This window comes from Melanotaenia boesemani, chromosome 21, assembly GCF_017639745.1.
Source record: "Melanotaenia boesemani isolate fMelBoe1 chromosome 21, fMelBoe1.pri, whole genome shotgun sequence".
Taxonomy (NCBI): Eukaryota; Metazoa; Chordata; class Actinopteri; order Atheriniformes; family Melanotaeniidae; genus Melanotaenia; species Melanotaenia boesemani.
In genome coordinates this window covers 1,145,889-1,170,700 of record NC_055702.1, presented here as the reverse complement: position 1 = coordinate 1,170,700, position 24,812 = coordinate 1,145,889, and the positions used below count along the sequence as shown (strand labels likewise).

The window sequence follows — 24,812 nt, the reverse complement described above, 5'->3', positions numbered from 1 at the left end:
TGTTATTGTGGTAGCAGATTAAATGGTTAAAGTTAAGGAAACACCACTGCCCCCAGTTTGAAGCAGCAAAAAAAAAAAAACGTCTCCTTTGTTCATCCATCCAACCCCAACTCCCCCCCAAGAAGGAGTCACTCCACCAACTTCCTGCTTTCCTTCTGTCATCATCTGTATGACCACTGGAGGCTGTTGTCACGCTGATGTGTCATTGCGTGCCGTGATAGGCCGATGCTACAGCCATACAAGAACGCCAGCCGTTCCGTAGACTGGGTTAGTAGCTTAGCTTCTAGCAACAATGCCTGTTGTGTCTGAAGATGCCGCTAACGTCCCACACTGATGTTGCAGATCTTGCAGCTGGGGTCTTTTTTGGCATTAAGGGTGGACAGGCTCCTGAGCTGGTGTCCGCTTATCTGGGCCACCGTCCCCAAAGACAGATCCAACGGCTCCGTGTAGATCACCTCCAAGATGACATCCTGAGCATGATGGAACACCAACGAGCTGTCCTCCCCCTCGGTACAGGTCAGGAAGCGGTTGTTGGACCTGTCCAGAACCGGCAGCCTGCCCTTACAGAACACGTCTCCTTTGGAGCCATTTGGAGCCAGAACCAGGATAACATAGTGGTATGATGTGTACATGCAGTAAAAATCCCCGAAGTAGATGTTGGTGTTCTGGTTGAAGAGAACATCAGCTTGGATCTGTAAAACACACATATACATGCGTGTATAATAACAGGGCAGCACATCCTGGGGACAAGTCATGTGACATGACTCCGGTCACCCACCATCACAACTTGATGTTTGCTGCACCAACTGCAGACTTCGGTTATATGAGGAAAAGAAGTTTAAACTACAGGAACACTGACCTCTACAGCCAGGAACGGGAACTACAGGAGCACTGACCTCTACAGCCAGGAACAGGAACTACAGGAACACTGACCTCTACAGCCAGGAACGGGAACTACAGGAACACTGACCTCTACAGCCAGGAACGGGAACTACAGGAACACTGACCTCTACAGCCAGGAACGGGAACTACAGGAACACTGACCTCTACAGCCAGGAACGGGAACTACAGGAACACTGACCTCTACAGGCAGGAACGGGAACTACAGGAACACTGACCTCTACAGGCAGAACGGGAACTACAGGAACACTGACCTCTACAGGCAGGAACAGGAACTACAGGAACACTGACCTCTACAGGCAGAATGGGAACTACAGGAACACTGACCTCTACAGGCAGGAACGGGAACTACAGGAACACTGACCTCTACAGGAACACTGACCTCTACAGGCAGAACGGGAACTACAGGAACACTGACCTCTACAGGCAGGAACGGGAACTACAGGAACACTGACCTCTACAGGCAGAACGGGAACTACAGGAACACTGACCTCTACAGGCAGGAACGGGAACTACAGGAACACTGACCTCTACAGGCAGAACGGGAACTACAGGAACACTGACCTCTACAGGCAGAACGGGAACTACAGGAACACTGACCTCTACAGGCAGAACGGGAACTACAGGAACACTGACCTCTACAGGCAGAACGGGAACTACAGGAACACTGACCTCTACAGGCAGGAACGGGAACTACAGGAACACTGACCTCTACAGGCAGAACGGGAACTACAGGAACACTGACCTCTACAGGCAGAACGGGAACTACAGGAACACTGACCTCTACAGGCAGGAACGGGAACTACAGGAACACTGACCTCTACAGGCAGAACGGGAACTACAGGAACACTGACCTCTACAGGCAGAACGGGAACTACAGGAACACTGACCTCTACAGGCAGAACGGGAACTACAGGAACACTGACCTCTACAGGAACACTGACCTCTACAGGCAGAACGGGAACTACAGGAACACTGACCTCTACAGCCAGGAACGGGAACTACAGGAACACTGACCTCTACAGGCAGGAATGGGAACTACAGGAACACTGACCTCTACAGGCAGGAATGGGAACTACAGGAACACTGACCTCTACAGGCAGGAATGGGAACTACAGGAACACTGACCTCTACAGGCACGAATGGGAACTACAGGAACACTGGCCTCTACAGGCAGGAATGGGAACTACAGGAACACTGACCTCTACAGGCAGGAATGGGAACTACAGGAACACTGACCTCTACAGGCACGAATGGGAACTACAGGAACACTGGCCTCTACAAGGTGAAAATGCAGGGAAGTTACTGTGTCATCAGTTATAGTCCTATATTTATTTTAAATGATCCCTGTCGTATTGACCAAATCCCGGTTCTATCACCTCCCTCATTTAGAGCAACTCTACCCCGCGAATGAGAAGAACTTTTTAAATGATCAAATCAGAAATATTTAAACATGAAACTTCAAAGTGCAGGGAAAGTTAAAAGAAGACGGAAGTCATGGTTTCAGAGCCTCAGAATGTTTGAGGACGACGTTGTTCCTCCGTCCAGCTTCTTTTTAGAGAAACAAAGTCACTGGTTGTTCTGAGATGTTTTAGTAAGCATTCACACTGGTTCTGTGTGGTTCACTTTAAACAAAGCCTGGTCCACTTCCATTGATAAGCTCACTTCACACCGGGTGCGTGCGCGCTGCATTCCGGCTGCGCTTTCCTTCCGACCTCCGACGCAGGTAGCGTGTCAGGTGCGGAGCGCACGCGAGTGCAGTCTGCCTCGCTGGATTTGCAAGAACATGAAATCACAGGAGAAACTTGTGCTTCTCCACTTCCAGGATAAATGTCTCATCGTTTATGTAGAAAAATGAACTCTGAGACGCCCTGACCGGTTGAAGACTCCATGTTTTCATGGTTCAGCAGCACAAATCTGCACAGGGGCTTTTATTTTGAAAAATTACTGGAAGCTTTTACTCTGCTCACGTGTCTGATTTCCTGTCTTCCTCTATCTGAACTGCCGAGTTCGACCTGGTCTGGATGCATGTTCTGTCTAAAATAGACTCGGCGTGTATGTTTAGAGAAGAGATGCGACAAGGCGCTTCTGGGACGCACCGCGGTGCCCGCTGGGAATCAAACCATTGACTAAAACGGCTGTGAATAGCTGCGGAGGCCGCGGCGCATACACACTGGGGGTACATTGAGGGTTAGGTGTTGGTGCATAGCCTACTGGAGACATTTTCTTTATCAGTACATCATCCCAGAAAGATTTTACATGCTGCATTTGTGCAATAGTTTGCATACTGTGTAGTAAAATTAGTTGAATTCAATGCGGACCAGTGGCACGCGACAGCAACCACTGAGGACTGACCTCTACAGTCAGGATCCTTCAATGTGTCCCACACCCTTATAAGATATGACACCTTTATTTGCCCCCTTCAGGGAAACTCATTAAATAAAATGAAAATAAAAGTAGTAAAAACTGATCAAATCCATCCAGGTACTGCGTGTGGGTAGGATAAAGGGTTTGTGCAGTCCTTTGACCCTCAGCAGGTGTAACCGATGCGTTTACCTGGAAGCGGTAGGGTCCGTACGGGGAGTCCTGTGGAGGTTTTCCTGTGTTGAACTCGGTGTTGCAGCTGAAGAAGATCCCCTCCAGCTTCCCGCTGATGGGCGACCCGTGGCTGCCGCTGTTGTCCTTCACGCACGGCAGCATGCGGCAGCACTGAGCGTCTCTGGAGCGGAAAGCAGGGCTGTTCACAGCCCGCGCAGGGTTAAAACACAGCTGGACACCTGAGGGTCGGCACAGCTGCCGCTACACAACACACCTGTCCGTCTGGAAGTAGTCCTTCTGCTGGTTTCTGAAGAAGACGGTGAACGGCAGCATTCTGCCAGCGATGGCTTCGGCTTTGAGCAGCAGCTGCTCCAGATGGACGCTCGAGTAATCTGCAAACACGTTTACAAGAAAACCTTAGAGGAGCTAAAAAAAAAAGGTCTGCAGAGAAACAACCGGGAAGCAGCAGGTAGGTGCTCCAGGTGAGTCTGACCTGCAGTGCAGAACTCGATAATCTCGCTCCACGGAGAAACGGTGTAGTCTCCGTCCGGCTTTTTGGTGGCGGTCTGAACAGCGATGGTGTACTCTGTACGCGGACTCAGGAACCAGTGACCTCTGACCGTCATCGGCAGCGGGACCGCCTTCGCCACCAGCTTGGTGGGGACATCCTGCAAACCAAGAGAAAAACCAGAAGCTTTTATTGTCCTCAGACCTGTACCTCTCAGTCTCAGGTGGTTTCCATCTGTGGCTCAGGACTCACGCCCCCCACCATGTGTTTGAACTTATTGGAGCTTCTGTCCTCTCTCTTGTTGAGGTCGATGAAGTAGTGCGTGATGCGGTCCTGGCCTCTGCTGACCATGTCCCAGCTGATCTTGAAGGAGTCGCAGGTGATGTTGGTGATCTGGATCTGCTGAGGAACCGGCAGGTCGTCCACATGTCCGCCGCCGCCGTCTGCAGACTCCGTTCCTGCCGGTGAAACGTCACATCAGGTAGTTCAGTTCAGGAGTCAGGAGCTGTTCTTCAGGAGAAATGAAACTGGAAACAACTTCAGTGAAACACAGCAGTCTGAACAATACCATCAAACTCTGGTATTAACCCTTTAAGTTCTAGAATAATCAGTAACAAGGCATTTTGTGTCGAGGCATGGCAGTAGGACTCCCATCGGGGGGTGTTTCCAGATAAAAGGCTCTACAATATAGACGTTAAATCTGAGTCAGGTACACCAACAGCAGACCCTAAAGATAAGACTTTTTTATCTTTCAACTCTAAAGTTAGAATATTCTCGGTTTCATTGCTCCACTTTAACCCAGGACCACATCAAGGTTTATTTTTCAGGTCTGATGTTTTCAGGTTTTCAGATAGATCGATGACAGAGAATCTATTGATCCTAAATATGTCCCGATTGGTCTCTGGGGAAGGGATGAAATATCAATACCAAGTCAAACTCTTTTTACTAGCTCATCTCAGTCACTTGGTTGTCTTTGATGAACTTCTAAAAGAATAGAATAGAATAGAACAGAATAGAATAGAATGGAATAGAATAGAACAGAACAGAATTGAATAGAATAGAACAGAATAGAATAAAATAGAATAGAATAGAGTAGATCTTTATTGTCTTCGGCTCACCATCACCAACAGGCATCATTTAATGGTGTTGATGCTATTGTGTGTGGTGGCTCGGATAATCTCAGCACAGAACAACACGCAGCCGATCTAGAATCTAGTCCTCCGAGCCGAAATCTGGCGTGACCACATCTGATCTAAAGAAAACAAGGAGAACCATGGCAACAACCAGGAAACAGCCAACATAGCAGAGGACATACATGATGAAGTAATGATGGTGGTCTTGCGACTATAAACAGAAAAATCCAGAACTGAAAAATTAACTGGCTGGAGACGGCATGAACTGAGGACAGGGGTACTGGAGGACAGCAGTACTAGAGGACAGGGGTACTAGAGGACAGGGGTACTGTAGGACAGGGGTACTGGAGGACAGGAGTACTAGAGGACAAGAGTACTGTTGGACAGGGGTACTGGAGGACAGCAGTACTAGAGGACAGGTGTACTAGAGGACAGGGGTACTGTAGGACAGGGGTACTGGAGGACAGGGGTACCGGAGGTTAGGGGTACTGCAGGACAGCAGTACTAGAGGACAGGGGTACTGGAGGACAGGGGTACTAGAGGACAGGGGTACTGTAGGACAGGGGTACTGGAGGACAGGAGTACTAGAGGACAAGAGTACTGTTGGACAGCAGTACTGGAGGACAGGGGTACTGTAGGACAGGGGTACTGGAGGACAGGGGTACCGGAGGTTAGGGGTACTGCAGGACAGGAGTACTAGAGGACAGGGGTACTGGAGGACAGGGGTACTAGAGGACAGGAGTACTAGAGGACAAGAGTACTGTTGGACAGGGGTACTGGAGGACAGGGGTACTAGAGGACAGGGGTACTGGAGGACAGGAGGTACTAGAGGACAGGGGTACTAAAGGACAGGAGTACTAGAGGACATGGGTACTAGAGGACAGGGTTACTAGAGGACAGGAGTACTGGAGGACATGGGTACTAGAGGACAAGAGTACTGGAGGACAGGAGTACTAGAGGACATGGGTACTAGAGGACAGGAGTACTAGAGGACATGGGTACTGGAGGACAGGAGGTACTAGAGGACAGGAGTACTAGAGGACATGGGTACTAGAGGACATGGGTACTAGAGGACAGGGTTACTAGAGGACAGGAGTACTGGAGGACATGGGTACTAGAGGACAGGAGTACTGGAGGACAGGAGTACTAGAGGACAGGGGTACTAGAGGACAGGAGTACTGGAGGACAGGAGTACTAGAGCACAGGAGTACTGGAGGACAGGAGTACTGGAGGACAGGAGTACTAGAGGACAGGGGTACTAAAGGACAGGAGTACTGGAGGACAGGAGTACTAGAGGACAGGAGTACTGGAGGACAGGAGTACTAGAGGACAGGGGTACTAAAGGACAGGAGTACTGGAGGACAGGAGTACTAAAGGACAGGAGTACTGGAGGACAGGAGTACTGGAGGACAGGAGTACTAGAGGACATGGGTACTAGAGGACAGGAGTACTGGAGGACAGGAGTACTAGAGGACAGGAGTACTGGAGGACAGGAGTACTAGAGGACAGGGGTACTAAAGGACAGGAGTACTGGAGGACAGGAGTACTAGAGGACAGGAGTACTGGAGGACAGGAGTACTAGAGGACAGGGGTACTAAAGGACAGGAGTACTGGAGGACAGGAGTACTAAAGGACAGGAGTACTGGAGGACAGGAGTACTAGAGGACAGGGGTACTAAAGGACAGGAGTACTGGAGGACAGGAGTACTAGAGGACATGGGTACTAGAGGACAGGAGTACTGGAGGACAGGAGTACTAGAGGACAGGAGTACTGGAGGACAGGAGTACTAGAGGACAGGGGTACTAAAGGACAGGAGTACTGGAGGACAGGAGTACTAAAGGACAGGAGTACTGGAGGACAGGAGTACTAGAGGACAGGGGTACTAAAGGACAGGAGTACTGGAGGACAGGAGTACTAGAGGACATGGGTACTAGAGGACAGGAGTACTGGAGGACAGGAGTACTAGAGGACAGGGGTACTAAAGGACAGGAGTACTGGAGGACAGGAGTACTAGAGGACATGGGTACTAGAGGACAGGAGTACTGGAGGACAGGAGTACTAGAGGACAGGGGTACTAGAGGACAGGAGTACTGGAGGACAGGAGTACTAGAGGACAGGTGTACTAAAGGACAGGAGTACTGGAGGACAGGGTTACTAGAGGACGTAGGTACTGGAGGACAGGATTCTTCTGGTTTTGGTTGTAATGATGGGTGAACAGATGTTTTCCGGCTTCATGGTGAACGTGATCATGTGACCCAGCGAGGCGAATAAACCAGCTAGAAACCAGCTATTGATGACTGATCAGGTCGGTGTGTGTGGAGGAGCACGGAGGCTGAAAGTGTGTCAGGTTGAGCTGAAAGTCAAGGATTAAGTGGTCCTCTGTGAGGGAGGAGGAGCATCATGATGTAAGAGGATTATGTCTCGGAGCCGGAGATTAACCCCTTCAGGCCTGCCGAGTCCAGCTCAGACTTATGGCAGGTTTACTACACAACACATACATCCTAAAGTATAAAGTACTTTTATCAGCGTACAGTAGGATAATGCAGAAATTTAGATGTCAAAGTTCTTCAAGAGAAAAAGTTTCTTACCAAAAATGCTCCCGTACAGGGAAACACGACCAGCATGGAGGCCAGAAATGGCGGGAAAATAACCTAAAGGGACATTAAAGTCCATATTTTCCCACACAGGTAAACCAGATGCTTTCTGATTGGCTGCCAGTCTCAGGTTTTACACATCGTGTGGAAAATGTTCTGATCCTGTTTGGGGAAGCTGAACGTCCAGTTTTGGGGTGAAGCAGATTCTGGAGGGTTGATGTGATCCAGGTTTCCAGCTGTGAGCTTGTTTACGTTAAAGTGGTGAAAAGTTAAAGTCGGTTTCACATCCACAACGGAGTGATGAAGGTTGTTAAGAGTCATCCTCAGAACCACGCTCCTCTTCACCCTGAGCTTCCTCATGTCTGCTCACCCCACCCTCCCTCTCCTTCCTCCATCCCTCCCTCCTTCACTTCATCCCTCCTTCCATCTCTCCACCCCCCTCCCTCCTTCCCTGTGTTGTGGACAAAGGGCTCCAGTCAGCCAGACTCTGATCTCACGGCTGAACAAGGAGCTTTTTAGGAGGAGAGGACGGCTCAGACCACAGAGACGCTTCTTATTGTCAACACCACTGAGGGGACAGGGGGACGGGACGGGGGGACGGGATGGGGGTCAAGCCTGACTAGCTGAGGGTCACAGGCCCTCTTCCTCCTCTTCCTCATCATCATCTAAAAAATGATCTTTACTGTGTTACGTCTCATTTAGACCCCTTTAGTTTAGTTTAGTTTAGTTTAGTTTAGTTTAGTTTAGTTTAGTTTAGGAGCCATCTGAGAGGAGTTGGAGGTCCAGAGGATCTAGACTCTCCCGAGTCTGATCCAGAGATGGTTTCAGTCTGATGATGGTGGAATAGATTGAGGCTTGTTATCTGCAGGTCACCTGAACTCCTTTCATGAAACATCAGGTAACATCTCAGAGTTTCTGCTGCGTTATCATCATCATCGTCATCATCATCATCGTCGTCATCATCAGCTGTTCAGCCTCTTTGTCCTTCCTCGCTTCATCAAAGACTGTCGTCACAGTTCTGCTCCAATCATCTTGTTTCCTGTTGCCTCTCCAGTCCTGTGTCTGTCCTCCGAGTCCTCTGGTCCGATCCTGTCTCTGTCCTCCGAGTCCTCCGGGCCGATCCTGTCTCTGTCCTTCGAGTCCTTGGGCCGATCCTGTCTCTGTCCTCCGAGTCCTCCGGTCCGATCCTGTCTCTGTCCTCCGAGTCCTCCGGGCCGATCCTGTCTCTGTCCTTCGAGTCCTTGGGCCGATCCTGTCTCTGTCCTTCGAGTCCTTGGGCCGATCCTGTCTCTGTCCTTCGAGTCCTCCGGTCCGATCCTGTCTCTGTCCTCCGAGTCCTCCGGTCCGATCCTGTCTCTGTCCTCCGAGTCCTCTGGGCCGATCCTGTCTCTGTCCTTCGAGTCCTTGGGCCGATCCTGTCTCTGTCCTCCGAGTCTTCCGGTCCGATCCTGTCTCTGTCCTCCGAGTCTTCCGGTCTGATCCTGTCTCTGTCCTCCGAGTCCTCTGGTCCGATCCTGTCTCTGTCCTCCGAGTCCTTGGGCCGATCCTGTCTCTGTCCTTCGAGTCCTTGGGCCGATCCTGTCTCTGTCCTCCGAGTCTTCCGGTCCGATCCTGTCTCTGTCCTCCGAGTCTTCCGGTCTGATCCTGTCTCTGTCCTCCGAGTCCTCTGGTCCGATCCTGTCTCTGTCCTCCGAGTCCTTGGGCCGATCCTGTCTCTGTCCTCCGAGTCTTCCGGTCCGATCCTGTCTCTGTCCTCCGAGTCTTCCGGTCCGATCCTGTCTCTGTCCTCCGAGTCCTCTGGTCCGATCCTGTCTCTGTCCTCTGAGTCCTCCTGTCCGATCCTGTCTCTGTCCTCCGAGTCCTCTGGTCCGATCCTGTCTCTGTCCTTCGAGTCCTTGGGCCGATCCTGTCTCTGTCCTTCGAGTCCTTGGGCCGATCCTGGCTCTGTCCTCTAGGTTCTGATCTGGTCTGGTTCTGATGGTTCTGGTTTTATGAAGATGGATCTTTAGAAGAAAATGATTTCATGTTGATTCACTTTCAGAAATGAAAAAACTTTTTTTTTTAATTCAGTGAATTAAGAACAACAAACACCATCAGTGACCTGCTCTTCCTCCTCCTCCTCTTCATCCCTTCATCCTGCCAGTGAATGGAGGAGAGAAGCATCCTTTCATTCGTCCTGGGAAGGAAATTATCCTCGGTGATGTGGACATCAGCTGCTGCCAGATCCAGACAAACATCTTCACCGTCCGGTTCTGGGACCTCAGAAATCACCATGACGACCAGTTTTTCCACAATGAACCCAGAACTGATGCTCTGAGATCCAGGATGGGAAACTAGGAGAACAAATCCTGAAAGAGGTTCGGTCCACTGAGGATTTCATTTCGGGTCGGTACTGTTGGTTTCAGTCCCGGATCACAGACTGGTCCCATATTATCTTCAGACCCAGTTTGGTTCTGTTTCCCAGTTCTTCTTGGTTCCGATTCTTTCTGTTTCCAGTTTGCTGCCTTTTTATATTTTAGAGTTTATTCTCATGAATCCTGATCCGGTTCTGATCCAGAACTCTTCCCTGGATCATATGGGAACAGGTTCAGACTTTCTGTAGACTCAGCCGTCCAATCAGGATGACTGGCTGGCCACTTGAGTCTGACTCCGCCTCCGTCTGCTCATTGGTCAGCAGCGCCGCTCGGATCACCTGCTGCAGGTTCCCACCGAACCGTCTTCTCACGGGAAAGTTCCCACCATAGCCAACCAACAGAAATAATATTAATATGATGGTTTTTATTATTAATCATAATAATAGTTTCTATCAATAACAAGTGATTGAATTAAATTTATAAGTCAAGTTTATATTATTTCTATAAATTTATTGATTTCTAAGTAATTTATAATAATAATTAATTAATATTAATATTCATTATTAACAAAGAATTTTTTTTCTGACCCGGTTTCACGGAATAAAGTTTTTCCAAACTAAATAGTTAATCTAACAAGATTCAACCCGACATTATAGCATCTAACGTATTTATATGTATAATTTCACATTTAATACAACCAGAAATACTGACATGATATCAATAATTTCACTTTTATTATTATTAGCTGGTACCAACCAGACCACAATATTCCAACACAGAAAGTAAAGAAATAACTCAACTTATAAGGTAACAGTCATAAAAGGTTCAATTCTGCTGAAAATTTCCCATGAGCCTTTGCACTCTCCAGCAGCCGAGACAGTAAGAGGCCGGACTATTGATCGATGTGGGCGGGGCCTCTTCAACTAGGACAGATTCTAGTTTAATAATTTAATATTTGGCCCACATCAACACAGATTAGGTACAGATAACATTTAAAAAGACGGATGTTTATCCACTACAAACAAAAGGACACGTTTACTGGGAGGTGAACACAAGAGCACGTTTTACTGTCCTTTATCACGAATGGGATTAGTTTTTATTATTTTCCTTTTCTCTCGTCCTTTTCTACAATCACTTCGCTGCACGTGTGGGGAAAACAATGAAAAAGAATACGTAAAGAATATTTGTGTTTTTGTCACGTTTGGTTTCTATTAAAATGCCTTAAAAAGAAAAGAAGAAAAACATCTTTAGATGAGCTTCAGCCCAACTGCTGTTTTTCTACTTCATGGTCTAATTTTTCCTCCTTGTTCCAGAACTGGAGAGAAACTGAACAACTTCTCCAGACTGAAACTTTTTAATCTGAGCTCAGGATCAGAAACCGTGCAGCAGACCTGCAGCAGTGATGAAGACGATTACAGCTGCTGTCCAGATGTCAGACCTGAAAGCGATGAGCTGCAGCAGCTGCATCTTCATCTTCAGCAGGATTAGAATCCAGCAGAAGATAATAGAAATGTTCTGATGGTGCGTTCACTGACTCTGCTGCAGCTCGGACACACACGGGAACAGAAACCAGGAGAGAACAGCAGCAGCCAGTGAAGGGATGACCCGTCGTTGGGGACCTGTTGAGTCCTGACTGTATGAGTAAATTCAGCACAAACACACACACACACACACACACACTCACACACACTGACCTGTGTGGTCGTCCAGCTGCAGACTCTTCAGCTCCACGTCGGGACTGCTGAGGTTGATCGGAGCCTCCGTCATGGTGCTGATCCTCAGAGGAGCCGGAGACAACAGGAAAACCAGGAGAAGAGAATCAGCTGTTAGAGAGCTGCCCAGTCCGACTGCAGCTCGCTCGCCCGCTCTGTCTCTCTGACTCCGCCTCCTCTGATGATGAAAGCTTTAATCTGATGTTTGTGGGTTTTTTTCTGGAAGTTTCTGATGTAAACAACTTCTGATGATTAATAATCATGTTTTTGCTTTTTTAAAAGTAGGAAACATGATAAACATCTTTTAGTTGCTATGGCAACATATTAATGTCTACACAGTAACTGCTCATTTTTATGATCCTCGTTGGTTCTGATACCTTTAATAATTTACCTCTTGGTTTTAGTTTTGAGGAGACACCTGAGCATGTTGATGTATTTCATCACAGACATGTTTCTTATCTCCTCAGATTCATCTCTGCTGGTGGGTTCTGTCTGGGTTTGGAGATTAAGATCTTTATTAATCGTTATCACAAAGAAACTGTCCTACTCTGTCCACCGGTCACAGAATGCTAATAGAAACACCTGAATTATATAAAATATACAGAATAACAACATGTAGTCAACATGAAGCAGTTAAGCGGGTCAGGTGGGGTTTAGTGATGTGTTGATGCCCTCTGAGGATGCAGGGTGTCCTCCTGAGACAACCGGGGCTGTGCAGGTCCTCCAGGGAGGGGAAAGGGTGACTAGTGACTACATGGGTGGTGTTGGTGACCCTTTGTAGTTCTTCTGTGTGCCTCAGTGCTGCAGAAGTTCATGTAGATGAAGTCTGACTGGAGCAGCGGTTTAGATTAGCAGCTCCCTCTTCAGATTGAACCTCCTGAGGATCCTGAGGGAGTGGAGACACTGCTGAGTCTTCTTCATAATCACTGAGGTGTTGGAGCACCACTGGCAGTCTGCATCCCTGTCCACACCCAGGAACCTGAAGCTGGGCTCCCTCTCCACCTCCAGATGGGCTGCAGGTCGATCTTCCCCCTCCAGAAGTCAACCATCAACTCTTTGGTCTGAGTGGTGCATCACCCCACCAGCCTCTGGATCACCCTCCTGTATGCTGCCCCATCATCAGCAGAGATGAGCCAGACCACGGCGGAGTCAGCGTATTTAATAACACTTATCTGGGTGCAGTCCTAGTGAGTATACCGAAGAGGGTTCAGCACACAACGCTGTGGAGATCTGTTGTTCAAACTGACCATGGAGCGATGGGGACCCACCCTGACTCTGCATGCAGGGTATGTTTTATGCAAAGTGTTTTTAATAGCACAAAAAGTAATCAAAATCAGCATTGTCCTATCCCTGCACAAAAAAATCCCTTTTGCCCTCTTAAGGACCTTTTTGACCCCTGAGTCATATTTGAGAATATTAAGTTTCTTATTTTACATGAATGGATAAAAGCTCTTCCATCATAGTGTTCTGAAAGCTTCTGGTTGATGCCTCATCTCTGACTGAAGGTCCAGTTCTTGCTCACTGGGAAAAATGAAAATGAGGACCTTTAGGGAAGAATCTACAGATAAGTCAGCAGGATGGAAGAGAACTTTCATATTTTCCAGACTTTGAACATAATTATCTTTGGATCGTTTGGATGGAATAAAGTTTGACGTTCACATCGTCACCGTCTTCCCTGCAACATTTCCTGTTTTTTTTTCCTGCAGTAAGACACCCAGAACAGCTGATGGACATGATGGACGGGTTGGACGTCTGCTGCATCCTCTGTGGATTAAATCTGACAGAATTACAGCGAGTAGTGAATGAAATGATCACTTACATAAGCAGATTAAATCACATGACGCTTTGGTCCTGACACACATTCCTCTTTAATGTTTAGGATTCTTTTCATCCTGCATCGTGTTTCCATGGTTACAGTTGTTAGGACTGAATCCAGAAACATTGTTCACAGTTTCTGTTAAAAGGACTGAGCAGAGACTGCCTTCCCCTCCTCATCAACCCCACCCACCCACAGCTAGACTGGATCTACTGTCCACTGTGATCCCTCCATGTCACACAAAGACATCCCGTCCTCATCAATCCATCCTCCTGGTCTATGAAGACATCCCGTCCTCCCACAGGAAAATCAGTTTGTCCTCCTGGTCTCAAGATGAGCCTAAAGTATCCTGACATGTTCATTTCAGCTGATCACTGCCTATCCCAGGCAGATAAAAACCTCACTGTGGACATCGCTGGTGGACACAACTCCCCAGACTATCCTGGTGGGAACAAACCCCAAAATCTGGGTTCAAACCAGGGTTTGGTGGCCCTTAGCCATCCCTTTAGTGTTGCTGCTATAGGCCAAGGCTGCTGGGGGACATCCCATGATGCACTGGACTCCTCTCTGCTCAGTTTTTTCCCCCATGTAGAAATATCTGACATTGTCATTCGTGTTTCTCTTCCCAGCAGGAATCCCTGGATTAGAATTCTGCTTCTTCATCCGTTTCCCTCTCCGCCCCCCAACCCTTCCAGGAAGATGGCCATCCTTCCCTGATTCCGAAGGAGTATTTCCTGTGAATCGGCACGGTACAAAAAACTAAAATCATTGACTTGTGTCATGAAAGCATGAATGAGTGACAGCACCGACAGCCAATAGTCTTAAGGTCCATGTATGTTACTTTGTCCATTTTTAGGGAGTGAACTCTTCCACTAGCACCGTAAAACATGCATGAAGTACAAGAATGGCAATGTATGGCTTTTGAAACAGTCAGCATTTAAGCGCGTAGGGGAGAATGAATATATAGCCACTAGGGGGAAGTTTAAAGTATTTTTATAGCTCCTCCACATCTGATAAATTATAGATGAAATGTTGAATACATCATACACACCTCTACACCATGTATTCCGTCACTGTAAAAAAATTCCATGCACTTGAAAACACTGTATTCACAGATAAAGATCCTACGACTGCAGTAACCCAGTTGGGTTGGAAATGTCCTAGTTACAGGCCTGAGATGGTTCTCCCATCCTGAAGTCTCCCACACTTCAGTGAAGACATCCCAGAAGAGTCAGCCAACGGTGTCCCCAAAACCGTGGAGTCCAGCTCAGCTACCTTACCCAAAACATACTCAATGAGCCAGGCACCCAGATACATGACGCTTTATTCAAAACTTGAAGAATCTTTCCAGGCAGGCCTATGTTCAGTTCACCCTGAAAGACAAGCCTAAAGTCAGTTTAGAGTCAACTGTTTTTTTTTTTTTTAAAAAAGTCATAATTGAACTCTTACCTCTCTGGACCTGCTGGCCTTTAGAGCCAGTTCCACCTTTTTGTCCCAGGTGGATTTCAGGTAGAGGAATGTGGCCAGAGGTATCCTTGACATATTTCTGATCAGTACGTCCGTCCCTTGCTCGCTGGTAGCCGCTGTTGTAGTGGACGACGTGGGAAACTGCATAATGAGGATAACCTGCAACACTGCCGAAGGCCACCTGGTTGTTGTTGTTCCAGGCCTCACCGAGGCTCATCTGACGGGCATCCTGCAGGTTGCTCCCCAAGGACGACAGGTCCTGGAAAACCCCTAGTGCAGCATCCCCAGCAGAGAAGACCCCAGACCCGGATTCACCACCAGCAGAGACCCCAGACGCAGAGCCGCTGCCACCAAACACAAGGCCATACCCAGGTCTAGACAGAATATTTGAGCTGCCACTGCCTGATTGTACAGGAGTTTTCTCAGCAGTGTACCAGGACCTTGGGGAAATGTCTGTAGAATCTGAACTAAAGTCTGTAATCAAGCTAGAACTTCTGGGCCAAAATGCAGGGAAGGAACCAGCCTCTTCAGAGCTAGATGGAGACAGTTGTTCAGTTGAAGAATATTCAGACGGGCTTGACAGCCCAGTCTCAGCCATGTAAGGAAAACCATCTGTACAAGACAAGGTTAAGGCAAGTTTTACAGCCAAAGCACAGATCATTAAAGATAAAAAACAGTTTGACAAATTTAATGTTAAATCCATTGTGTAAGCCAAATATCTTTGACTCACCTGCAGGAAAACCAGCAGCCAGGCCAAAAAGCAGGCAGATCCAAGAAACCCTGGAAGACAGTTGGACAGGTAAACACCCCAAATGCTGCAACAACCACTCAGATTGACTCCAAACCTTAATAGCTGACCTTCCAGAAAGCTCCATCACCATGTTTCCCTCAGAACAGCAACTCACCTACAGCAGCCAGAGGCTGCTCTTATACATGTGCTCTGCACTAATTACACTCATTAAACACACCTGCATCCAACCAGGAGCTGCAGAGGAAGAAGCTGTCTGCTCTGAGAAAATCATGGGACTAATTACTGGAGGGTCTCAGTGGTCAAATGATATCTGACTGACTTTATGTAGTGATGGTCAGATGAAGCATTAAAAATTTCCAGTTAATTGGTTTAGAAAATTGTTAATTTCTCGAACCTTCATGTGCACACAGAGCCCCCTGCTGGCCAACGTGTACATAACAGGCAGCTTTGATGTGATCCAGGGATCCCCAACTCCGATCCTCAACTCACACTGTCCTGCAGACTTTCCGTGTTTCCCTGCTTCAACACACCTGACTCAGATGGGGCTTTTGAAAATATTATTTGGCTTGGGGCAAGATCGGCCCAGTCATGTGAAGCTGGGCATCGAGGCTTCGGACCAGAGATTTTACTTATTATGCTTTATATACATTATAATCAGAACTGTAATCATTTCCTTTTATTATTCATTCCTTTATTCATTCATTTATTAATTGTATTCACTCAGATTGTTCCTATATTACACTTTTTACATTTTTCAGTGTTCTATCTGTTTGTGCATTTGTGTTTCTGATGCCGTCTTGTACGAGAGACAGAGTGACCTCATCTCCTCAGGCTTTTGATAGTCGGTACAGACTGGTATTTGTGAATGTGCCAGCCTTCAAATTTACCCTGTTTTACACTGGATGCGTGTGCGGCACGTTACGGCTATACCACGTCCTCCGCTGCTATTCGCAGCCATTTTAGTCAATGGTGTGTTTTATACTGGGAGCACCGCAGCGCGTCCCAGAAACGTCCCAGAAACGTCCCAGAAGCACCTTGTCACGGCGTTCTGCTAAAAATACGCGCCGAGTCTATTTTTGATGCACAGACACCCAGTATAACCCCTCCTTAAGGCATCCAACTGTCTGTGGAGAGGAAACTCCGCTCTGTCTGGGCCTTATCAGTTTAGGATGGCCTTCGTTGGTAAACAGAAAGGTATAAAACTCTTGTCTGACTTTGGTCCAGCAGAGTCTCTCCTGACTTCACACAACTCTCATTAATTACAAGTAACTTTCTTTTCATTTCCTTTAAATAAACTTTTTTTTAACACTTTTACTCATTCCAGACTCTTGGTAATTCATTTTTTCAACAACACCGGGCAGTGAGGCAGAGACGAGGTTTCGGACCAGAGTCGAGGCTTCGGACCAGAGAAGAGGCTTCGGACCAGACCCGAGGCTTCGGACCAGACGCGAGGCTTCGGACCAGAGACGAGGCTTCGGACCAGAGTCGAGGCTTCGGACCAGACCCGAGGCTTCGGACCAGAGTCGAGGCTTCGGACCAGACCCGAGGCTTCGGACCAGAGTCGAGGCTTCGCACCAGAATCGAGGCTTCGGACCAGACGCGAGGCTTCGGACCAGAGGCGAGGCTTCGGACCAGACGCGAGGCTTCGGACCAGACCCGAGGCTTCGGACCAGAGACGAGGCTTCGGACCAGAGTCGAGGCTTCGGACCAGACCCGAGGCTTCGGACCAGAGGCGAGGCTTCGGACCAGACGCGAGGCTTCGGACCAGAGTCGAGGCTTCGGACCAGAGTCGAGGCTTCGGACCAGAGACGAGGCTTCGGACCAGAGTCGAGGCTTTGGACCAGACACGAGGCTTCGGACCAGTGATGGGGTTTTTATGTTTTCCCTGAAAGTTATCACATAACCCCCACCTGGTTCAGTCATGCTCAGAAACTTCATCTACCACAGAAACCATCAGACTAATTTGGAGACATGCTTATTTTTTCCTGCTGATCCCATCGTGAGAAGGTTTTAACCTCCCCTCTGGATCAGATTAAAATATTCCTTCCACCGGTCGGATCAGCTGACATGTTTACATGACGCAATTTTATTGATTGATTGGATTAAAAGTGCTCCATTGAAACGCAGTGAATGACATCACTCCTCTGAAACAATACAAGGCTTGAGATGCGCTTCATGGAGATACTTCCTGAATTACGTCCCTGATTACTTCCTGGATTACTTCCTGGATCAGTCCACACATGCTCCGAAGCCTCTGCAAGGTCGTCCCACCACTGAGCTTATCAGTGTCTTAGTCCGGGCCCTGCACTTTCAGCCCTATGGTTGTGGTGTGGATCCGGTCTGTCCTGATCTGGGTGGTTGCCATGGTGATGACCTCTTTGGTCATGAGCGGTTACACATAAAAAGTGCTGTAAAATTAAAGTTTTATTTGATTGGAAAGAACACAGACTGTTTTCCTGAGAATTAGTTTATTTTTATAATTATGGATCATATAGTAAAACAATTAATCAAAACCAGTTTCCTTTTATCACATGAAAACTCTCTGAATGCCTACAATTCTCTCCTCTCATTACAGATTACTGATTTACGTTTCTGTTTCCAAGTCAATTATGTCGGCAAAGTGACTGTAAATTACCTCTACACAAGCATGGCCTGCATAGCAACGCTTTATTCCTGGTATAAAAATAAGCTCTAAGTGCTTCACACACTTTAATACTGTCTCTGCTTTGGCACGCTTTAGCTCAGATGCCAGCACGTGTCTCTACAACTTTCAGGCAAAGAAGAAGAAGAAACTGGAGTCGGACTGATGTTTGCTGCTGGTGTGACGACAACCAGGCCTGATGTCCAGCCACTCAGAGGCCAATCACCTTTTCCAACAGTCCCTTTCAGCATCGCTTTCACACAAAAATCAAGGTAGATTAAGACTTTTAGACAGCCAGACTTTGTACGTTAAAAGCTTTAGATGCGAGTGGCCATACGGGGTCTTTTCTAAACCTGGACCTGGTTAAGTTTTACTGTCAGTGGAAACCAGACTGGAAACCAGACTGAAAACCAGTGGGAAACCAGACTGGGAACCAGACTGGAAACCAGACTGAAAACCAGTGGGAAACCAGACTGGGAACCAGTGGGAAACCAGACTAGGAACTAGACTGGGAACTAGACAGGGAACTAGACAGGGAACTAGACTGGGTCAGGGTGTGTCGATACTCAGGGGTCGATACTTCCATATCTGCAAAAATACAGCGAAATGATACAAAACATGCAACTATTTTCACTTTGTAGAGTTTAAGGTAATAAAATGACATGTTGCGTCTTCCACATCACATGATTACGGCAGCCAATCAGATGTCATGATGATGCTGCTGGTGTAAGTGATGAAGACGATGTTTTAATATTTTACTGGTTTAATGTAGGTTCTTTAGCATTATCTTTAATGCTTATTGTACTACTTTTTATGTATTTTATTTAATTATATTTAATTTGGACAATTTAAACAATCTTGTAATTATTGGTAGAATAATTATTTTCTCCCTTTTAAAAAATTTATTTTTCATCTCATTTTTATTTAATTTACTCATTCATAGATTTTCATTTTATTTCTTACAAGTATTTATGTATTAAGTATTAAGATTTATTCATATTTCATATTGCTCCTGCAATGACTGTAAACTCGTGATTTTCTCTAAAATGTACTGATATCGATGGAAAAGTTGCCCAAACTAATATCGACATGAAAAGGTTGGACCATCCCTAGAGGAGGGTTGGTTTGATAAAGGTGGAGAAAAGAACAGTGTGAAGATGGAGAGACTGAGACTGAAAAGTCTAAAAAAAAAAAGTAAAATCTAAAATGAAATAATGAATTTCCACCCAACTTTATTTCTTTTTAAATTCATGCTGAAGGTCGACGTCATTATTGTGCTGGTGGAGTCTGCAGTGAACTTAAAGCGAAGAGATGTTAGAAATGGTCTGAGCTCGAGAATGAGAACAAAGGCCCCTCCCCCTCTACCAGGCCCCTCCCCCTCCCTCTCTGCTGTGCTTAGCTCTGCCCCTGCAGATGGAAATAGTTTGAAACCAGCTCTAACTGGATTCGTAGCGGAAGGTGCACGTCTTCTGTCTCATTTGTATTTTCTTTCATTCATGTTTGGCTTTTTGATGTTTTCTCCGGTTTGGATGGAAACTCAGCAGCTGCATCAATCCAGCAGTATTAACTTGTCTCATGATGGTCGTTTTATAGCTTTTAAACAATCCAACTAGAAAAAAACAGATGTCTTTTCTTTTGTCTTTTTCTTCATAAAGAGGATTTGACATCAGTTTGGTAAAAAGTAAAAAATAAAAAGAATGCGAAACGTTAGTTTCATTGAAGAGACAAAGTTCATCTGGTTTTCTCTAAAAACTGAACTGCAAGCTCCAGATGCTTCGACTTGATATCTCAGATGTATCTGAGGCTTTCTGTTAGTAAAACGTTTTCAGTGACACACTAATAAAAGTCATGTTTTTAAGATGACACAACAGTGCAATACTAAGTTGTGCAGTTTATAGTATAAGATACTCCAAAAACAAACAAAAACTAGAAATCCTAGTTATCTTAGAGATAAGAGTCAGGCTTACATAATCAGATGAGTAGCGTAAACATGAGAGAAGGAACAGATAGAATTAAATCACAGCTGATCACAAGAACTTAATCAATCACAACCTGAAGTGGACGAGCTCATAATTCTGATTAAATGAGGAGCAGAAGGATGGAAGTGAGTCATGTGACAGGTGAGGAATTTGTTTCTGGGCGGTTGTTGAGTCCAGCGGCGGTTTTCTCCCACGAGTCACAAAGTTCGGACGTCTTTTAAATGTGACAACGAATCTGCAGGTAGATGTTCGGCACAAAGATGCATTTGCACTAGTTTGCTTCTAGGCCTGATTAAGATGTGGAGGCGGCTGAGATCGCAGCTCACGCTGAGATCCGCCAGAAGGCGATGTAGTGTAAATGCAGCTTCTCAAAGCCGGAGTTCTAGAAGACTCCATATCCGTCGGTGTGGCGTGCTGCCACAGCAAACGCAGGGTAGCCCTCGTAGGTGGTGTAGGCGGTCAGATCCTGACCCAGAGAGATGGCCTGCTTCAGCTGGGAGGCCACCGCTGAGGACGCCGGATTCGCTAGAGTGTAACCTGGACAGAGACACCACACAAGCCAAAATCTGAAATCTGAAGCAGCAACACAAAAGTGGAACAACTTTAAATCCTCTTTCTCATCTGTTGTTGCTCTCGGGGTTTAGTCTGAGCACCAGTCTTCTCCCAGATAGCAGACATGTTTGGGCCGAATCTGGGCCTCTTTTGGTTCAGTTACGGCACTTTAACTACTGTTAAACCACTTGTAGTTTAACAGCTAGAACCTAATGAAGCATGAAACTGTACACCCAACAAAACGCCCAACAGGATTATAATTCAACAAATTTAAAAGCTTGAGTATTTTTTTTTATACTTTTTAGTTAGTTTTGCTACAGGCTAGCTGCTAGCTAAGTCTTCTTCTGGTTATTGGAGTTTGTTAAACAACTAACAGACACATCAACACCACCAAGTGGTGGGATAATAACGGTAAAGTATGTCATGGTAGCGCGACTAGGTTCATTTTGTCTACTGCATTTATAGTTGTAAGAATTATTTTGATCAGACAGGGACCATTTTTAAGAAGTTGTAATTTTACCTCAAGCTTTGACACACTCTGGTCCGTAGCTTCCTCGTAGTAGCGTGACCAGCTTTCGGTAAAATTACAACTCCTTAAAAAAAGTCTTTGTCTCATCAAAAGAATTCTTACAACTAAAGTATCTCGTGTTGATGAGGCGGTTACTACATAAAACTACAGACGGTTCATGCCTCTTCCTTTTGATACCTATTACCAGTCGGGCGAAACGTGAAGGTAACCTGCAGTGTGAACGCAGCCTTGTGCTGATAGATGTGCTTACAACTGTGGTGCCCCCCAGCAGACGGCGCGCTAGGCTACCGCCTACGTCACCTATAGGAAAGACGGGGTCGCTGCTGAGCTCTGTGAGAGCGAAGGGAGTCGGTTCTTCTGGTTCACTACAAAGCATCGGCTCTCAGAGACGCGTGGCTCATCACCTTCGTGCCGCTCAGTCAAGAGAGCTTCACGTTTTTATTCAATAGTTTATTTTTGTGCAAATGCTGCTTCTAGAAATACTTGTGCAAATTATTTTCTTCTGTCGACACTTTCTTGTCAAACTGTGATTAAATCAGGATATCTATACTTCTGCTATATGTTGCCATATTCCTGCCCCTCTCTTGCCCCCCTATAAATATATTTCTACATCCACTGCTGGTCATGTAGCTGCCACACATTCGCTCAACGTCGTAAGTCAAGGCCACATTTGGGCCAAACATTTTTTGCTATCTGGGCTGTTAGTAATCTGTCAAGTGAGAAGTTAGTCGGCTCTATACGGACCTTCACATACCTGGGAAGGCTACCGAGGCCACAGCGGCTGCAGTAGCACAGCTGGCGTCAGCGGCGCCCTCTGTCTGCAGGCCGAGGGTCTGCAGGGTGTGTTCGGCCGCATGGGCTTTGGCTTCCTCCACGGCTGCACACAGTTTGGCAGGAGTGAAGGGATGGCTGCAGAGAAACACACAACACTTATTATAAACCAGTTAAACAGCCCACTTACTGCAAGTTTCACCACTAATGACCACAAGCTCACTGGAGCGACAGTTTACAACCAAATGTGTATTACTGGTTGCAGCAGCAGAAGTCATGAAAAACAAAGTGCACCCTCTTTCAGTTGGAAGGTTTTTCTCATCAGGACATGTACGTTTTGTTCTTATCAAGTCTAAAACTTTAGCTTATTGTTGATAGATCACACTGTCCTTAGTCACTGACCAGAAACTAAAGGTCAGAAGCCGTGTGAAGGCTATCAGGGCCTTTCCAGACTACCCAGAGTCCATCATTCTACAGAGATAATCCACAAGGCAGCTGGAAATCTTCCAGGAGTGGACGTCCCAGCGGGTGCAGACCAGGAAAAAACCCAGATCTCCGGGTCTGAGTTAGCAGGTTAAATGTTAAAGTTCAGGACAGTCCAGTTAGAACCAGACTGGACCAGTACGGCTTGTTGGGAAGGTCGCAGGGACCTTCAGATGCTACAAACCTCAATGACCTGAAGCAATGAAGGAAAGAAGAGTGGAGCAAAGTTCCTCCACGACCATGAGAGGAAACCATGACACTCCTTCCTGCTGCTGGAGGAGCTTCTACAGCTGAAGGATGATGGAGAGGAACCTGGGCCGAATAAAACCCTCAAACTGAAACAGAGCGGACATGAGTAGCAGCAGCTTCACTTACACGTTAGGATACTGAGTAGCCAGAGCTGGAATAGTGATTTTATAGAGGAAGAGTTGTCTCTGGTCTGGACTGATGGCAGAGTGGAGCTGATAGACGGGCTGACCCCAGTTATTCTTCTGACACAGCTCCTCCAGAACCTGCAGACATGCCCACTTTTACTTCCCACTTACTTTTACTGGAGGAAACATTCAGCATGAAACAGCAAGCAGATGGTTGGTTCATCACCAGGAACCCGCCAGGAAGATCACACACAGGAAGCCAGAAAAATAGTGTATATATATATATACATATATATAGAAAAACAGTGTGTATATATATATATTTATATATGTATATATACACACACACATATGATCTATGAGACAGAGGAAAAATAAGCACATTTAAAACAAAAAGAAGGAGCCGTCCATAACATCAGTTCATAAATTATAATAATAACACACTCCATTTACTTAAAAAAGAATTGTCTCTGTTTTTCTGAATTAACAATATTTCGTTAAAAATTAAATAAAAAGAAAAAGTTTCAGACATTCTCTCACATACAGGAAGTAAAAGATAAACAGTAATCCTGTTATAGGCAGGTTCCCCTCCGAGTGACTAATAAAGCCTTCTTCTTATTATTCTGTTATTATCCAGACTAATCCTGCAGAACCGTCCTTTACCAGGTTTATGAGGGTGGGGATCATGGTTACAGAACTGGAGACTGAAGTCTCAGGACAGGTCTGATCACCTGCAGGTATCTGCATTAAGTCCAGGAACTAAAACAACCATCATCAGAACTTAGTCCAGTCCCACCAGGACTGTCCAGGGGACTGGGTTCTAGTGGTCCCACCTTCTTTTGGTTTGGTTTGCTTTTACTCTGAACCTGACTAAAGTGGCCCGAACCACCTGGAGAACATCACACAGTTACAACAGCTGCTCACTAGGGGGAGATATTTCCCAAAATAACCACTGGCTAAGAAGAAAGAAGAAAATCCAGCTCAATGATTGGCCAAGACAGAAAACGTCTCATTCACTGCAAGTAAACAATGGAGCAACAGAAAATTCTGCAGTCTGGTTTCTGGTTTCTGGTCGGACCAGCTCTCCGTCTGGAAACAGTGTTCGTGTTAAAGCTACAAGAGGTGACAGATGTGTGTTCTCAGGTGTGTCCTGTTACCTGTGTTGCTGGTTTGATGCCAGTTGCCTTCAGGCTCATGGCAGCAGGGTTCATGGGTGTCAGCTCCATCCCCGGCAGCAGGTCGTACAGCTTTTCCTCCGCGTGCTTGTCCCCCTTCAGACCATAGGAGGCGCCACTGCCACGTGCCATGGCTCCGCCCCCAGCAGCATAGGCCAGGTAGCCCCGCCCACCCAGTCCCCGAACCCCCGCAGCCCCTACAGGTACAGTCATGTAAATTTCTACAGGAGACCGAAAAGGCAGTGAAATCAATCAAATCACCGGAAATCAGCCGGGAGGAAGAATCACAGTCAAACAATTAATTAAATAGAAAGAGAACAGTGGTAACCATGGTAACGGGTTGTTTTTCTGTTTGTTTTTAGCTGAATTTACAGTAAAACTTGTGATTCAATAAATCTTTATTGATTCTTAATAAAATTATTTAGATTCATATTCATACAACATTTTTTATATTGGACTGATTCACAGAGATGTGATGGTTTCTGAAGCCCCACCTGTCCCACCTGTAACACCTGTCCCACCTATCCCACCTGTC

At 46.6% G+C, this 24,812-nt stretch overlaps 3 protein-coding genes across 7 annotated transcripts in view; all 3 read right to left on the bottom strand.

Annotated features, from left to right (window-relative positions):
* The window catches only part of LOC121632161, a 156,483-nt gene extending 140,544 nt beyond the window's left edge, over positions 1-15,939 (bottom strand). The window contains exons 1-5 of one of the 3 annotated variants that reach the window (XM_041973378.1): positions 15,881-15,939; positions 15,753-15,802; positions 15,369-15,634; positions 15,005-15,332; positions 14,862-14,941 (exon numbers count right to left, since the gene is read on the bottom strand). In XM_041973378.1, the coding sequence (XP_041829312.1) occupies positions 14,919-14,941; positions 15,005-15,332; positions 15,369-15,634; positions 15,753-15,802; positions 15,881-15,903 (690 nt within the window). In that variant the 5' untranslated portion in view covers positions 15,904-15,939 and the 3' untranslated portion in view covers positions 14,862-14,918. Of the gene's footprint in view, positions 1-14,861; positions 14,942-15,004; positions 15,333-15,368; positions 15,635-15,752; positions 15,803-15,880 lie in introns of those variants that run through there. The other 2 variants (XM_041973380.1, XM_041973379.1) reach the window with 2 other exon arrangements.
* LOC121632158 (phytanoyl-CoA hydroxylase-interacting protein-like) lies at positions 134-12,371 on the bottom strand. Its single transcript, XM_041973375.1, has 6 exons — positions 11,722-12,371; positions 4,208-4,404; positions 3,932-4,106; positions 3,713-3,830; positions 3,457-3,637; positions 134-692 (listed from the first exon to the last, which is right to left on the bottom strand). The coding sequence occupies exons 1-6, from the start codon at positions 11,792-11,794 to the stop codon at positions 318-320; spliced, it is 1,119 nt and encodes a 372-aa protein (XP_041829309.1). The 5' UTR covers positions 11,795-12,371; the 3' UTR covers positions 134-317.
* A 3,690-nt stretch (positions 15,940-19,629) lies between the features above and the next one.
* a1cf (apobec1 complementation factor) overlaps positions 19,630-24,812 on the bottom strand; it is a 34,412-nt gene continuing 29,229 nt past the window's right edge. Inside the window, exons 10-13 of one of the 3 annotated variants that reach the window (XM_041974236.1) lie at positions 24,260-24,498; positions 23,104-23,240; positions 22,229-22,383; positions 19,630-20,930 (exon numbers count right to left, since the gene is read on the bottom strand). In XM_041974236.1, the coding sequence (XP_041830170.1) occupies positions 20,776-20,930; positions 22,229-22,383; positions 23,104-23,240; positions 24,260-24,498 (686 nt within the window). In that variant the 3' untranslated portion in view covers positions 19,630-20,775. Of the gene's footprint in view, positions 20,931-22,218; positions 22,384-23,103; positions 23,241-24,259; positions 24,499-24,812 lie in introns of all 3 variants that reach the window. The other 2 variants (XM_041974237.1, XM_041974238.1) reach the window with 2 other exon arrangements.

Bases quoted from the DNA above. Each gene is read 5' to 3' on its own strand.
- LOC121632158 (XM_041973375.1), bottom strand. From the start codon at position 11,794: ATGACGGAGGCTCCGATCAACCTCAGCAGTCCCGACGTGGAGCTGAAG. The intron at 4,405-11,721 runs GTCAGTGTGTGT...TTTCACCGGCAG, and splicing joins GCAGCTGGACGACCACACAG to GAACGGAGTCTGCAGACGGC. The intron at 3,831-3,931 runs GTCAGACTCACC...ACGTGTTTGCAG, and splicing joins TATCGAGTTCTGCACTGCAG to ATTACTCGAGCGTCCATCTG.